The sequence below is a fragment of the Numida meleagris genome, chromosome 5, assembly GCF_002078875.1.
Source record: "Numida meleagris isolate 19003 breed g44 Domestic line chromosome 5, NumMel1.0, whole genome shotgun sequence".
Lineage (NCBI taxonomy): Eukaryota > Metazoa > Chordata > Aves > Galliformes > Numididae > Numida > Numida meleagris.
In genome coordinates this window covers 12,529,585-12,544,919 of record NC_034413.1, presented here as the reverse complement: position 1 = coordinate 12,544,919, position 15,335 = coordinate 12,529,585, and the positions used below count along the sequence as shown (strand labels likewise).

General features: G+C 48.1%; 1 protein-coding gene across 1 annotated transcript; it reads right to left on the bottom strand.

Moving 5' to 3' along the window:
* ACTR1A (ARP1 actin related protein 1 homolog A) lies at positions 590-15,223 on the bottom strand. Its single transcript, XM_021398115.1, has 11 exons — positions 15,053-15,223; positions 10,273-10,337; positions 9,373-9,448; positions 8,457-8,582; positions 7,523-7,647; positions 7,165-7,381; positions 5,223-5,315; positions 4,361-4,535; positions 3,918-3,979; positions 3,521-3,561; positions 590-2,871 (listed from the first exon to the last, which is right to left on the bottom strand). The coding sequence occupies exons 1-11, from the start codon at positions 15,098-15,100 to the stop codon at positions 2,769-2,771; spliced, it is 1,131 nt and encodes a 376-aa protein (XP_021253790.1). The 5' UTR covers positions 15,101-15,223; the 3' UTR covers positions 590-2,768.

The following is a 15,335-nucleotide window of genomic DNA, read 5'->3' as shown; positions in this document are numbered from 1 at the left end:
GTAGACACCCCTTTCCAGCAAGACTGGGTTCTGGTGCTTAGGCCAGTTACTACCTTTGGAGGGAGGTAAGTCACTTTTCCCTGCTGCTCTGGAAGGCCCTAGGTAGCACAAAGGCTAGGGGGAGGTGCAAGCCTGGGCACTGAACCACATAACCATTCCCTCAGACCTGTCCTCGGAACAAAGCTTGCCTGTGGGCTCTCAGCAAGCACCTAGTTGACACCAGCTCTGCCTGTGCCAGCAGCATCACTCCCCTCACAATTACTCAGCCAGGGCAGCCCTTGCTGCTTGTACTATCTCCTCTCTTACAGTTTCTCTACCTTTCAGCTGCTCTGTACCTGTCTGCAGTAACAAACTAAGGCCTCAGGAATAATGGTTGTCAAGGAGAGCAGCTTTGGGCACCACCAAGGAGAGCAGTTCTGGGCCAGGAATGTCCTACCTCAGCACAAAAGGCTGATCAGGAAGGCAGTCTTGGACCACAGGTGCTGTTTCCATGCAGAGATTAGCGAGCAAGTTCTGTACAAGCAAGAGAAGAACACAAGTTAACTCCTTAAAAATGCAAATGTGGGAAGATGAGGCTGGGAGGCTTGAAGTTTGTATATGAATGACTTTATTTAAGTATGCTGGGCACCACCAGGCAACATGGTTTGGACAGTGTGCGAGGGAACAGTCAGGCAGATCAAATGAATGCTAGTTTGGAGATGGCACCTTTCTGTCCGGTCACCGCAGTTTACAGAATGGAGCACTGCTGCTTCCGCAAGGCCAGCAGAGGAGCTGGGGAGGGGGAAGAAGAGATCACTGGGAATACCTGGGGCATGTGGTAGGTGAACAGAGAGGGGTTTATTTCTTCCTCTCTGTGTGCTGCAGCTGATCAGCAGGACCGCAATGTATCTTCTGTCGGAACAAGGCTGAGCATGGACAGCTCTACTCTACCTGACATGTTCTTACTTAAAAATACAATCTGTTCTGACAGGAGTGGGGGAGAGTGTGCGGCCTCAGCTGGGAACAGACCACCCAACCTTCCAACCTCTCTGAGCCCAGCATGAGCCCTTAGAGTGTGCTTCCTGCTGCAGCAGCACGCTAGTTGCTTACATTCATGTCTGCTGGGGCAGTGCACCAGCTTCTGCCACGCCTCTGCAGCAGGGCTGCTGCAGCCCTCCAGCTCTTGCCCGTCTTGGCTCGGGAGAGTGACCCCAAGGTGATGTGTGGAAATGAAGAGAAAGGAGGGGAACAGAGAGGAACTGCCACCAAGCAACTCCAGGCCCACTGCTAATGCCAGGTACTGCAGAAAATCAGTGGTGAAGCAAATGAGCACCAAGTAATACATAAGAACACTCACGACTAACAGTGCCACAACTCAACACAAGCTGCTCTGGAGGCCTTCCACTCTCTGGAGAAGCAGCAGCTACAGAAGAGCAGCCGGTAGATGAGCAGAAAGGCATAAGCAGCTCAACAGGATAGCAGAACACGGCCACTGCAACAGCTTGCTGCTCACAACCCTGCTGCTCATCACATCAGTGTACATGTACTAATACAATTTATTGTCCTCTCATGTAGTGTATTCATAGAGAACAGCAAAACTTCCTAAAAAAAAAAATTACTGAATGGTGTTGCAGGGCTGACTGGTTATTATGCTAAGTATGTGTGCTATAAACAGTGTTAACGTAAAACAATGGACAGCTGGATAACAGGTGTTCAAAGAAGACCCAAAGAACAATTCCCAGGTGCTGTGGTCAGTATTTGAGATATCCTCAGAGATTTCAATAAATAAAACAATTCTTACATTACAATGCACCTTTCCAACTATTATTTTGCCCCCAAATGGATAAAGTACACAAGAGTTATGCCTGGCTGAAAATACATGCTCCCTTTGCCCTGACAGGGCAGAGGAGGAGGGAAATAGCTTCAACTCTTGCAGAGAAAGAACATGAGCACTGTGAATCTTGGCAGGTTGAGGGAGAACATCCAAACGCCCTCACTCCCCCTCTGGGGCGCTTGCTTCCAGAGGAGAAAAGGTATTTAAAAGAAGGAACAAGAGAATAACCGTCTAGCATAATGAAAGCTGATTAGAGATTGCTTTGTTCTACTCCATGCAATACAAACTATGTCCTATCACCAACTTCTCCAGCTGTGGCACAGACCCACGCACCAGTCTGAGAAGTTACACACACACACACACACGCACCCACACCAAAAATAGTGGGGGCAAATGGGCTTAACTGTTGAGAATGTGCTTTCTTTCTCTTAAATAAAAAAAATACATTAAAAACAACTTCAAAAACCTACTAATGGTGGAGACACTGCTGAAGAAGAAAGTATCTATGGGGCTTCAGCTGCGTATTTCCAGACAATCCAGGCATTGCAGTCAGGCTGACTAAAGCCTACGTGAGCAGTTTGCAGTGGTTGGCTCCTTTCTGACTTGCTAGGCAGATTCTAAGCTGTTCCCTTTGTTTTTCCTTGCTTGTTTTACAGTGGCAAATGTGATCGTAACACAGAAACTAAGGGACTGAAATGAAAAAGGAATGGGCTATTAAGGAGAAATGCAGACTGGTATTTTCTCCTTTCCATTAAAAAAAACAACAACAAAAGTAAAAAAAAAAAAAGTCATTAGTACTAATACAACCCTCCTGCTGCTGTCGTCTTTGCTCAGTGACATCGGGGCATGCTGGCGCACACACACACATACAGGCAGCTCTCAGACACTCGGACTCAGAAAAGCGAGTTTAGAACTGAAGTGAGTCTTCGGAGGAGACTGAGGAGAGGTCCCAGGGCTAGAAGGTTTTTCGGTGGATGGCACGAGCTCCATCTTCTTCATATTCCTTTTTGGAAACCCACATTTTCTTAAAAGTATCCAGCGAGGCCAGGATAGAGCCACTGGGGAGAGACAGACATTATGGATTAAGGGAGAACACCGGGGACGCTCTCACGACATTTCTGCAGGGAAGAGCTGTTTCTGTTGCACAACTCTTCCACGCTTCAGAAAGGTGCCAAGGCTCCTAGTTGCCTACAACAGAAATGCTCTCTGGACAGTCGCCTCCCCTCCTGTTAGCCTGAAAGGTGCTGGTATTACAGAGCCTAGCATGAGCCACCCTCTCACAAACAATGCTCTAACACTGCTGTAAACCAGCAAGCTCTCTTCACATGAAATCTGGTCTCACTTCCTAGGATTCTGGAGCTGAGTTCAGTTCTCCTGATGAGCGACAAAGACGTACGCAAGAGGGGAAATGCACTTAGTGCCTCTGCCCTGCGCAATAGGCTACCAATGAGCTTGTTCTATGTTAGAGTGGATATCAGGACTGGTTAAGACAAGGAAAATTAACAGTCTTGCAGGAGTCTTAAGGATGCAAAGAGCTAAGGGCCTGGTAGCATGAATGGAGGCTCAGTAACTACACTGGGTAGCACGTGGCTGAGCAGTGACACCTTCCGACACACCATAGTAGTAGGGACAACAGTGCAAGTGCCGACAGGCTGCAGTTCTCCAGCCCTCATTCCACAGGAAGACCCATTACCATGCAGTACATACCCAATCCATGTAGAATACAATCTCTCCTGAGGAGCTGATATCTAGGAAAAGAAGAGAGTCAGTCACAGGACTGCCTCAAACTACAGTCTGCTCCTCCTGGCATGCTGCCCCAATTTCCCCACAGCTGACCCAGGTATGATCTCTCCCACCAAAAAGATGCCCAGCAGGTCCCCCACAAAATAACCACTGTGGTCCAGATCCTGGACAGGAATCACACCGTCAGAAGAGCTACCTTCTCCATGATGAAACCAAACAAGTGTTCATCATAGCAAGGCTGTTACCGGTTTGAACCATGTGGCAGCTGCACTCTTAGCATGGTTTTTTTTTGTTTGTTTGTTTGTTTTAAAAGAGAGCAAACGTCACAGTATGTGATAAACACCCAAGAGAATGCTCCTACCCTTATTTTGACATCCTTCGGAGCTAGTTTCTTCACTTCGCTCAAGAGCCTATCACCAAAACCTGCACAAGACAAAAAAGAAGCAGTCTGAACCCTGCAGCAAAATCCTAAGTTCCATCTACTAACAATGCGGACACGTACAGTGGAGCGGGGTTTGAATGGGAAAACCAGGACCTGTCTGGGGATGTCTGCCTGTGGTCAAAGGCTGATGGGTCCTGGCAGAGGATATCTATGTCCATAGGGACCAGATGCATGCTGTTATGACTAGGGCTCAGAAAATTAGGGAGCGAGGATCAGTGTCCTGCTTCTCACAGTAACTACCCTGAGAACAGAATTCCCACAGCTGTCCTCTCATGGGAGAAGCTGGGTGTTATCTTCCCTGTTTCACATGAGATGAGAAGAAGACGTAAGTCACATCCCACTGGAAAACAAGAGACAGGCACCTTTGAAAAGTGTGGAACCTCCAGACAGCACAATGTTGGAGAAAAGTGTTCGCCTCAGATCCATATCTGACTTTTGAATGGCAAAAACGAGCACCTCATGGAGTCCTTCACATTCTTCCCCTATCAGGTCTGGCCGGAACAAGAGCTCTGGGGCGCGAAAACGGGCAGAGCCGATCTGCAAGGGGAGAAGTTAGCACAGAGGGGAAAAGACAGCAGTGTGGCACAGTTCACTGTCTACAGCCCCAAGGTTGAGTCTTTCTCTCTGAAGTAAAACTTCAGAGGAACAAAGCTTTTTGGACATCCGTGCTACATCTTTAGCTCCCAAATGACCACCACATTGACTACAGCTTCTGGCAAAGGTGCAATTTCTACTCTGCAGATAAAAGAGATGAACAAGTTTGCTCAGATCCATACAGCAGGTCAATGGCTGAGAAGTAAACAGATCCACCTCTGGTGTTGGAGGTAAGACTTGTATTTCCTCTCCTTCAACCATTCTACAGAAGGCTCAATCTTTTAAAGAATATTCCCAAGTTACTCTTCAAACCAGTAGTTTCTGGTCATCTGGGCAGGAAAAAAAGCCACATACAAAACCACAGCATAATTTACAGATACAAACCCACACTCCATACCTGATCCACATAAAGATTTACTAGATCAGAATCTGCACTCAAACAGTTCTCAGACTCCATGGTCGTGCTTTATTCTTACCCAAGAATTCCAGCAAAATTAGTGAGATTTCTACTAATGTTCTCTTTCCCCAAAAAATTCTAGTGCCCCAGTTCAACAGCCTGGGATGCATTTTGGTCTTCAGGATTATCCTCTCCCACCCAACATTGCACTAAATCTCCCATCTTTTACAAACCTCAATAGTGCTTCCATCTGGCAGGTAGTACTGAGCCTTCTCAGTCTCCAGAGTCTCATCCTTCTGGGGGTTTATTGACAGATAGCAGGCACGCTGAAGAAGAAGCAGAGACAGAAAGAGTGAGATGACGAGGGTAAAGCCAAAGACCTCTGATAAATACTTTTCTCACTACAAAAACAAGTTCCTTAGCTATCAAAATCCAAGTGTATCCTTGGGGAGACCAATTTCAGTACTATTTTGTATTGAGAAAAAGACCTTTTGGGTTCATATCAGGAAAAATACCTTACCTGCTCTTCATGCTACGGCTGCTCACAACTTTTCTAGCTTTTGTATTTGTCTCTCTTACTGCTCAAGAAGTAATCTCCCTCTGCACTGGTAGGATAACAATCTTGTGAGCACTTCCAACCTATCACAATGCGAAGCAAAGCAGGCATCTGGAACACCTTTAATGGCATTAACCATGTACAAAGGTGGGTTTAGGTGAGTTAGCAATAGATTAGGAGCATGAACAAAATCCCTTGCTACATTTCAAAAGAAAATGATAACTAGTAGCCATCAGCAAAAATTTCTCTGCATAGCCTAAACAGCTCAATTCCCATTGTCCACCGCATTCGAAGTTAGAGGAAACAAAATACTTTTCAAACTGCTCCAGCAGCCCATACTTTTTCTTACATAGGTAAGCTTTTCTATTCCAAATTGTTATCATTTGGGGATTAAAAACACATCTAAACAGAATCATAGAACAGTTGAGATTGCAAGACACCTCCCTACTGAAGTAGGATCAGCTAGAACAGGTTGCCCAAAACTGCATCCAGTCACGTTAGGAGCAATTCCACGGGAAGACAATCTACAACCTCCACTATGGGCAACCTTTTCCAGTGTTTGCCCACCTTCACAGAATCTGGGCAACAGGCAGAAGAGCTCTGATCCCTCTGCACAGTCACACTGAGCTACTGCCATGCAGAACAAGCAAGCTATTTCCATTACATTTTTTTTCCATAAGATCACAGGCTCAAGAACAGCTCACTGATGTTCTCAATCCTTGGCTGCTGGCACAGCCCGGAGTTATCCGCAGCAGTTAAAGCTTGTGATGGAGGCCCACAGCATGGCAGTAACTGACAGGCATCAGCAGTACTGATCTGAGAATTGACCCTAAGTACTGAAGGCATGAATGCATAGGCAGAGCTAAGCTACACAAAGCCTTGCTGAAATCAGAGAGCAACCTGTCTGCATGAGAATTGTGATGCCATGAAGCCATGATAAGCAGTCACCAACGGAGCTACTGTTCACTGTCCCACCTTTGTCCTCTTCTCTTGGAACACAAGAGAAGCCAAGGTAACTGCTCCATAACTGCAAGGCCACTAAACACTGCAGATGCCATTAAAAAAGAAAGCCTTTGTAAATATGAATGCTGAGTGAATCTTTTTCACGGAAAAAAAAAAACAGCAGCAACCCACTTGTGATCGCTAACTGCCATGGATTTTCTAAAGTCTCCCCTTGAAGAGTAGGCAAATAGTGAAGGATATCAGACCTAATGAATTGATGCTCAGTTACCTTGACGTTAAAAACAAAGTTTTCTTTGACATTCAGATGGAGCTCCCGTGTGTCAGTTTGTGCCTCCTGTCCTGTTATCAGACATCACTGAAATGAGGCTGGCTCTGTCTTCTTTGCTCCGTCCCTTCAGATATTTATCCACACTGATGAAATTCTCCCCAAAACTCTATCCTCCAGGCTCAACAGTCCCAGCCCTCCCAATCTCCCCTCATATGAGGGATGCTCCAGTCCCTTAATCATCTTACAGGCTCTAGTCTCCCTTGGGTAGACAAAGAAATGAGTTTCAGAGCTAGGTAGACTGGCACTTCCCACTACACTTCACGGAGCAATGACTTCCACCGGGCAGAAATCCCTTTAGGGACAAGCACAGAAACAGACTGTATGTCACCTCCTTGATGGTCTTGACAATCTCAAACTCTGAGGTCGTGTGGAAGTCATAGCCTTCCTTCCGCAGATAGAGACGCAGGAAGCGTGAGACATCGCGACCTGCAATGTCAATCCGCATGATGGAGTGAGGCATGGCAAAGCCTTCGTAGATGGGGACCGCGTGGGTAACACCATCCCCAGAGTCCAGCACCACTCCTGTAGTCCTCCCAGTAGCATACCTAGCAAAGGGACACAAGTCAGGTATCAGTGTGATCTTTCTCAGTTCGTTTTTTTTTTTGTTTATTTATTTGCAGGGGAAAAAAAAAAAAGGATTTCAAGAAACATTTTGCAAGTGCACATCAAAGATGAGAGGTACTTACAGGCTGAGCACAGCTTGCATGGAGATGAATAGTGCTGGAACATTGAAGGTCTCAAAAAACACTTCAGCAGCACGTTCTCTGTTCTTGCGTGGGTTTAGGGGTGCTTCTGTCAACAGCACGGGATGCTGGTAAAGAAAAAGAGCTATGCTGTAATAACCAGGATGCAGCTAGACGTGTGCTCTCAAAAATGTCTGCTTATTTTTTTTCACTTTAGGAACCGCTAGTACAATAGGACATGCAGAAGGGACTAATTTCAGCTACCAAGCCATATTACACCATGCATAACCTCTATCAGGTTGGAGAACCAATAAGGCTCTAGTCTAGCCATAAAGAAATCTCAGTAAGTCTACACTGTGAGTGACCCCTTGCCATGAAGGATGATCAAGATCACTCTTTGTACCAAAAGGCAGACAGTTTGACCCAAATGCAGACACCCTAAGAAAAGACTGAGAGCATATGGTCCTCATTATATGCAGGCAGAAATATTCCTACACCAGTTACACAACCTATCACTTTCAGAGATTTACTAATTTTTTGGTCAGCTCCTTCCAGACCACATGACAGCGGTTTTCTCCTTCCTTACTTCAGATTGTGTCACTGCTGCGTGAATAAGCCTGATGCACAGGCAGAACAGGAAAAGTCGGGCGCACTTGGCCCAGAGCACAATCGTTAGAGAGAGAATGTGAACAACAATCGGACTTTCAGCAAGTCGGATTTTTAGTCAGGCCAGAACATGAGATGTGAGGAGAAATTCTGCTTGGATATTACTTGTGCAGTATTTCCTGAGAGGTGAGAAAAACTTAACTGAACAACAGGTGAGTTTAGAAAAAAGAACAAAGGAAGACTCTCAAACTTCCTCCTGGAGTTCAAAGGCTCCTGGTGTTATGCACAGAATGGAAATAGACTGGTGCCTCTACACAATGAGGTATCTCACCTCCTCTGAGAATGTCTGAAGTTGATCTTTTGAATACACGTACTGCCAAATGCGCTCCATGTCGTTCCAGTCCTTCACTATGCCATGTTCCATTGGGTATCGGATTGAGAGGAGACCTCTGTGCTCCTGAGCAAACAGAAACAATGCAGCGTACTTGTCAGAGACTAACCATTTCATTTCTGAGCATTATGACTACAAATTAATCTGACAGACTCAATTACTTTCAGTCCCACTAAAAAGCAACACGTCTCTAGCATACACTACAAAGACTGAACAATAATCACAAGCATTTTTTCCAGAGAAGTATTCATGAGATTAAACTAGGCCTTTCAATACAAAGAAGGAACACGTGATGTTTGCAGAGCACTTTCCATCCTAACAGGTTTTGAGCCACACAGACACCTATCAAATGTTATCTTTGTTCTACCAGCTCTGTCATGATGTAAAGCATAGCAGTGTGATAGCAGGGAATGTAGCTCTGTGGGCTCATGGGAAATTTGAGACTATATGACGGCATGCTGACAAAAGCAGCACTGTGGAAAGCAAGCCTCTTCCCCACCCCAGGGAGATAAAAGGCAAACAACTAGGGTCCATTTCTAAAGTTCCCAGTCAAGAAAGTGGAGATGTAAACATACAGATCACAAAGCAACCTAGAAAAAAAGAATAGATATGAAAAGACTTGGAAAAATGAGACTGAGAGAAGAGGTCTGTGGTCAGCAGGTTGGCAAAGGAATTTTGTGAAGCTTCCCAGTTCAGCTTGGACACACTGAAAAGAAGTGACAGTCTATTCCGCTTTTCTGACTGACACTGATATCAAGGAACCACAGCTGTTAAAGTGCTTAAAGTGCAACTGCTACAGCCCTTCTAACAGCACAGCAAGATGCATGGAGTTGTGAAGTAATACAGGTTTTCTTACCTCTGCCTTCGGACCAATGAAAATGTCCCCTTCTAAAGCACCAGCCATAACACGAACGTGCTTTGGTCTGCCCACACTGGAACAGAGACAAGAGTATAAACACTTCTAGAGAGACAACTCAGATACACCCAACATTTTACTACTTTTCTTCCTCTCAGCTCCAACCAGCACTTCCTAACAGCAGTAAGAGTCTGAGGGCGCTACCAAGTACAGACAGACTCAGGTTCGCTCTGGAAGCTAATCCCAGAATTGGAAGCAAAGGGTGCAGACTGCAGACATTTCTGAAATAATGGGACATAAGCCACTTGAGTCTGGCCACGCTTTCCCTGATGATTCAGGATTCCAACGTTGCCTAGGGTAAACATGGCCAGATTGAGCAGTGGTCAGAGCAGACAGACCCACACGGGATTGCTTGACCTCAGGTAGGTTTCTCAGCTTAGACATTTAGAGTCCCACACCCCACCTCACTATACAGACAAGTCTGCATTGCTGTGAATAGTCCCTGATCCAGCAGTCCTTCCAGTAAAACTGTCAGAAAATTTTCAAGGAAGAAAGGCAAAAATCAAGACTTCAGCCTACACACCAAAAGGAGGGATTCGCACCTCAAGACCCAACTTGGTCTTTTTTTGACCTAATGTCTCAAGACTGAAAGATCCTACAGCTTTGGTTGGAGGTTGACAAAGAAATAAATCATCTTTTATGTTTCTTTTCTTTTTCTACCAGAAAAATCTCTAAGCGTTTAACAGTGGATGCTAACAGTGGATCCCTAATGCTTCAGCACAGCAGGCAGAAAAACCATAACTAGTTTCTCCTGCTACAAAATTGGACCACTCTTCCCCTCTACATATCCAAGAATCGGTAAATGTATTGAGAACGTATCAAGACCAACAGAGTACTTACTAGTTTGGAAAGCAGTATTTCGGTATTTGATCACCAGCAAAACCTGCTTTAATCACACCTGAGCCCTGTGGGAGAAACAAATACATGAGCTTATCATGGGAAAGTGCCCGCAGACCTTGGCCACTAGAGGGGAGTAACCAGCACTTTCCTGGCAATGAGGCATCACACAGGGCACCAAGTCCCAGGATGTCCCGAGAGTAGGGTGCATGAACCAAGTTGCAGCGGAGAACAGCAAACAGAAATTCACGCAGGGAATAAACTAGCTAGCACTAAGGTGGCAGGTCACAGAAATCTGATCCATAAAGACACTGGAAACTAAACGGGGCTAGAGTCTGGAAACAACAAAGATGCCAGTCAGACTGCAAGAGGAAGGGCTGGAGGCAGGAAAAGTGGCTGACAGGACAGGGTTTGTTTAAGACGGACAAAGAAGAATCTGAGATCAGGCATGGCAGACAGAAAGGAACAAATCCAAAAGCCTTCTGCACCACACAAAGCAGTGCAGGCTGTGGGCACGGAGCAGTAAAGCAGCTGCAGGGAGGCCCTGGCAGGGGACTCAGCTCTGAGAATTCAGCACCACTGCTCCTGTCCCCACCAGCAGCATCCAGGTGCATCCTGGAGCCCGACTGCCAGCCCAGAGCCAGGCTGAGCCTCACTCACTCCATTTCCTGTCCCTGCACAACAATCTTGAAGCAATGGGCAGCTTGCAGGAACACCCAAGTTTTGCTAAGGAGCAGATTTTCGTGGGATCTCCTTGGATAAGGCATTTCACTGCTAATCACAGAGTACCACATAAACAAGCCCTTCTATCCAATTTTTCTTGAAAGAAGAGCGCACTGGGATCAATACGCATACACTGAAACCAGTGACGGACAAAGTGCCCGTTCATTCTCAAAGGCTCCACAGCAGGACTGCTCGGTTTGTGAGGATATTCTCAATGCTTTTTAAAATGAACAGCAATGCAGCTCCTCAATTGCTTTCCCCTTCCCACCTCTTCTGTGAGGGTCAATATCACTCACATGCGTGGGGCTGTGCAGCTAAGCTCCGGCTGCAGGGGATGCTGACAGCCCCAGCCAGCTGCTCCACGGTGAGAGGGGTCAGCAGCCAGCACAGGCTCAGCAGAAAGGAACACGGGGCAGCTGGCCGCTACAGTTCACAGTGCAGGGCCTTATTCCCAAGCTCCTTTTGTCAGCTGGTTCAGGTGAGGTGTCCAGCTTTGCAGAGAGCATGCATACCCTGCCACCAGGGCCCGGGCGCTCCTGCCTGAAGACAGCCAGAGTCAGGTTTGCAGAGAAGCATCTGCAAAAAGGAGTACCAGGAACACTGCAAACCAGACATGGCTGGTTATGAAAGATGTAAGAGGGATGCAGTGCTGGAACCTCAAGCGGGCTCCAGCCACAGCTCCCAGGACCTGCACTAACTGGTGCAGGTGGAACAAAGAGCCCTGTGCCATGGTAAGAAGCCAGCCCCCGAGGCAGACACCCCGTTCCAACCAGTCACCTCAAAGCAAAGCCAGGAATAAGACAAACAATATTGTGACTTTCTTTGTCACAGCTTATAAACAACACCATGCCTGGGAAATAATATCATCCTTTGTCAAGCCTTACAGTAAAAACAAACAAACAAACAAACAAAACCAAATCAAACACAGTAAGGTAGCCACTATCAGAATATTGCGCTCATTGAATATTTTATTCTAGCTAATGCTTGATCTTATGGCCTGCACAGTCCACTACTGCGAAATGCTTTCAGGAGAACAATGATGCTCCTGTTTTTAACACAGAGATCCAAACTTCCTTATGCCAGGCCAAAATTTTTTGTAATTTACCCTGCACATCCCAGTGGGCTTCCCAGCAAATTATGCGTTTTAAGATTTAAGGACTGAAGTTCAAAGAAACTGAGTACGTCAGGTGCTCTGAACTCTGCTGGAGTTGGAGATGAAGGCTGCTCTGACAAGTGGTGGGAGGGGATCTGAGCACTGTTGTGCTTCTCAGCGCCTGCAGACAAACCAAGCACGCACGTTTGCTATCTCAGCACTACAGAGACCTGACAGCATTTTCTGACCTATTCAATTCTTCTTGAAAACATTTTACTTCCTTGAAGATCTGTGTGTACTGAGGAAATCTATTTATTATAGCCCAGTTTGAGATTTCTATACAATTAGAGGAAAAGGCTTAACCATTGCAGCAATCCTTACCAATTAAGTTTAAAATAAAGACCTTGTTTTGCTAAGAGGAAAGGACAGAAAAACACACACAGTGCATAAGCTATAAGCTTTTATTTATTTAAACTTAAAAATAATTTCAGAAGTAACATCCTTTCATCTGTAGCTATCCTGGCTGGGCTTTCATCCTGCTTGCTGGCCTGGTGTTTTTTAATCTGAGAAAAAAAAAAAGTAGAAAGAAACTACCTGTTATACACTAAGGTCAGGGATGATAATCTCACGACAAATTCTCATCCTGAAATTGACTGAACATACCTCTTCTACTAGTTCCGTGGCTTAAGTCAGTTATTCATTCATTCATCTTGATGCACTTCAGATCCAAATTTAAATGGAAATCATCAAAAGAGTCAATCAGCCACCCAGTACTTTTTAAGGAGAAACTACTTTACTTAGATACACATAAGATCAGAAAGAAAACAAAGACACAGCAGCCCTTACTGACAGCTCAGCTGTTTACAACGCCACCATTTAGGCAACAAAGCCAAATTTTATCTTCTTTCACAAGAGTGGAGACAATTCCATGGAGGTCAAGGAATTCGCACTTGCCTAGGCCACAGCTGAACCATGCTGTCTATTAACGCGTGCTTTGTGTACATCAGGGCTCCTGGGGCATTTACTTCAAAAAGAGCTTGCTGGAGAGTAAGAGGGGACCACAAGTGTTTTAGAAGTGACTCATCAGATCAGGCGGAGCTTTAAGATTGCATGGAGGTACAACTCCATCCTCTCACTGTGTATTACAGAACTGTCCAGTCACAGCAGACTGGGATTGGGGGGGCCTGGCATGTTCCCAACCACAGTCCCCCCGGCCTACCCTCCCTTACACACACATGCATGGGAGAGGAGAGCACTCAGCCTTGAAAAGCCACCTGCAGCTCCCCAACGTGCAGCCCTGCTGAGGCAGCAGGAGCAGCAGCACCCTTCCGAGCAGCTCTAATTCCTATCCTGATTGAACTCCCAAGTACAAAAATGCAGCGTCACCACAAGGCTCGGCCTGCAAGCATTAAGAGCAGATCTCACAACCGCTTCATTCTGCAGCTCGTACAAGGAGAGGAAGGCGGGAGCTCATTTATCAGGGAGGCAAGCAGAATTAGCTTTTGTAAGACCAGCTGTTAAAATTAGAAAAGAAGCAGTCTCCAGCAGCACATGAACCCTTCTTCAGGCCTGAAGCTGGGAGGGGGAGAAACCGTGCTAAGAAACAAAGTCAGGCTGAAATGCGATACGGACTGCTATTACGTGATCCTATCACAACAAACTCATCCTCACAGTACCTGGAAGTAACTTCAGTGGCTAGCTGGTCACAGCACCACAGCAGGTCAGCATTACTTGTCCTGTCACTATCAGGCCATATAAAAAAATTGGTCTCCCTCCTGTTTATAAGCTCACTTTAAGAACTAGAAGGCCACAGCGAGGTTGCCCTGGAACCTTTCTTTATAAAAGAGGTGCTTTGAGTATCTTTGAGGCCCTCCTCTGGACCCGCTCCAACAGCTCCGCATCCTTCCTGTACCAGAAGCCCCAGGCCTGGATGCAGTACTCCAGATGGGGCCTCATGACGGCAGAACAGAGAGAGACAATCACCACAGAATTCCACAGAAGGGAAGGCGATGGAGGAAGAAGGAAGCACAAGCACCAGCCCTTTTACACAGCAGAATCTGAATTGGCAGCAGCAGGGCCAGAAGGCAGGAGCGGGAGCTTGGGGCTCACTGTTGTGGAGGAGGTTCCTTGGGATGTTCCATCCCTTCCATCCTCCCACTTCTGTCACCCTTCCTCCCTGAGGCCGCTGTGGATGGGGCTGCTCAGGAAGAGCCCCAGGACCACTCCATGTGACCGTTCTCATACACCTCAATCCTGCAGGGCTGCCCCGTGCTGAGGCAGCACGCTGTTAGCGGGGACGGCCACACCCTGCTGTCAGACCAGGGCTGACGCAACCCGTGCTGGGAGCGGCTCCTCCGGGCGCGTTGCCGGCTCGGGCCGGGGCCCGTGAGGCACTGCGCGGTCGCTGTGAGAAGAGCCGAGCAAGCCCGGAGCATGCCGGGAGTCAGGCCAAGCAGGGCCCGCTGCACGCCGGGAACCAGTCCCATTGTCCCCCGGGCACAAAGCGGGGCCACAGAGCAGGGATGCAGCCGCTGCTGACGGACGGCTCCTCTAGCCAATGGGCGCAGGTGTTCCCCGCAAGGGCGTGCCGGGAGGAGCCCCGCTCCGGCAGGTAGCGGCGGGCCATCCCGCTGACTGACAGCCGCCCCAGCCAATGGGGGCGCGCCGCCCCTCACAGCCCGCACACACCCCGGTGCCGGCCGCGAGGGCCGCTCCCCGTCAGTGAGGGGCAACGACCCTCCGGGGGTGACGGGCGGCCGTCTCAGCCAATCGTAGGCCACTGAGCTGCGCCGGCCCCGCCCCACCCAAGGAGGCAGAGCACGGCGCTGGGCGAGGGCCCGAGGCGGCGGCCGAGCCGGGTGGGGGGGGCGGCGGGCGGGGCGCGGCCGCCCCCGATGACAAAGGGATCGCAACCGGCGGGGCCCCCCGCCCTTCCCGGCACCGGGACGCGCGGCCGCCCACACTCACGTTGTCTATCACGACGGGCTGGTTCGCTATCACGTCGTAGGACTCCATGGCGAGGACCCGCCGCAGTCACCCGTCAGGGAGCAACAGCCCAGCCGGCAGCGGCTCATGCGCGAAAGGGCGGCGCGGGGCCAGCTGGGTGATGTATTCCTGCGGCCGCGGTGTACGCTGGGAAGTGCAGTCCTGGCGCCGAGGCTGAAAGCGGGGCATGCCGGGAAGTGTAGTGCGGCGCAAACGGGCGGAAGCGGCGTGACGTCAGTGCGTAGCGGCCTCGTGTCCTCCCGCC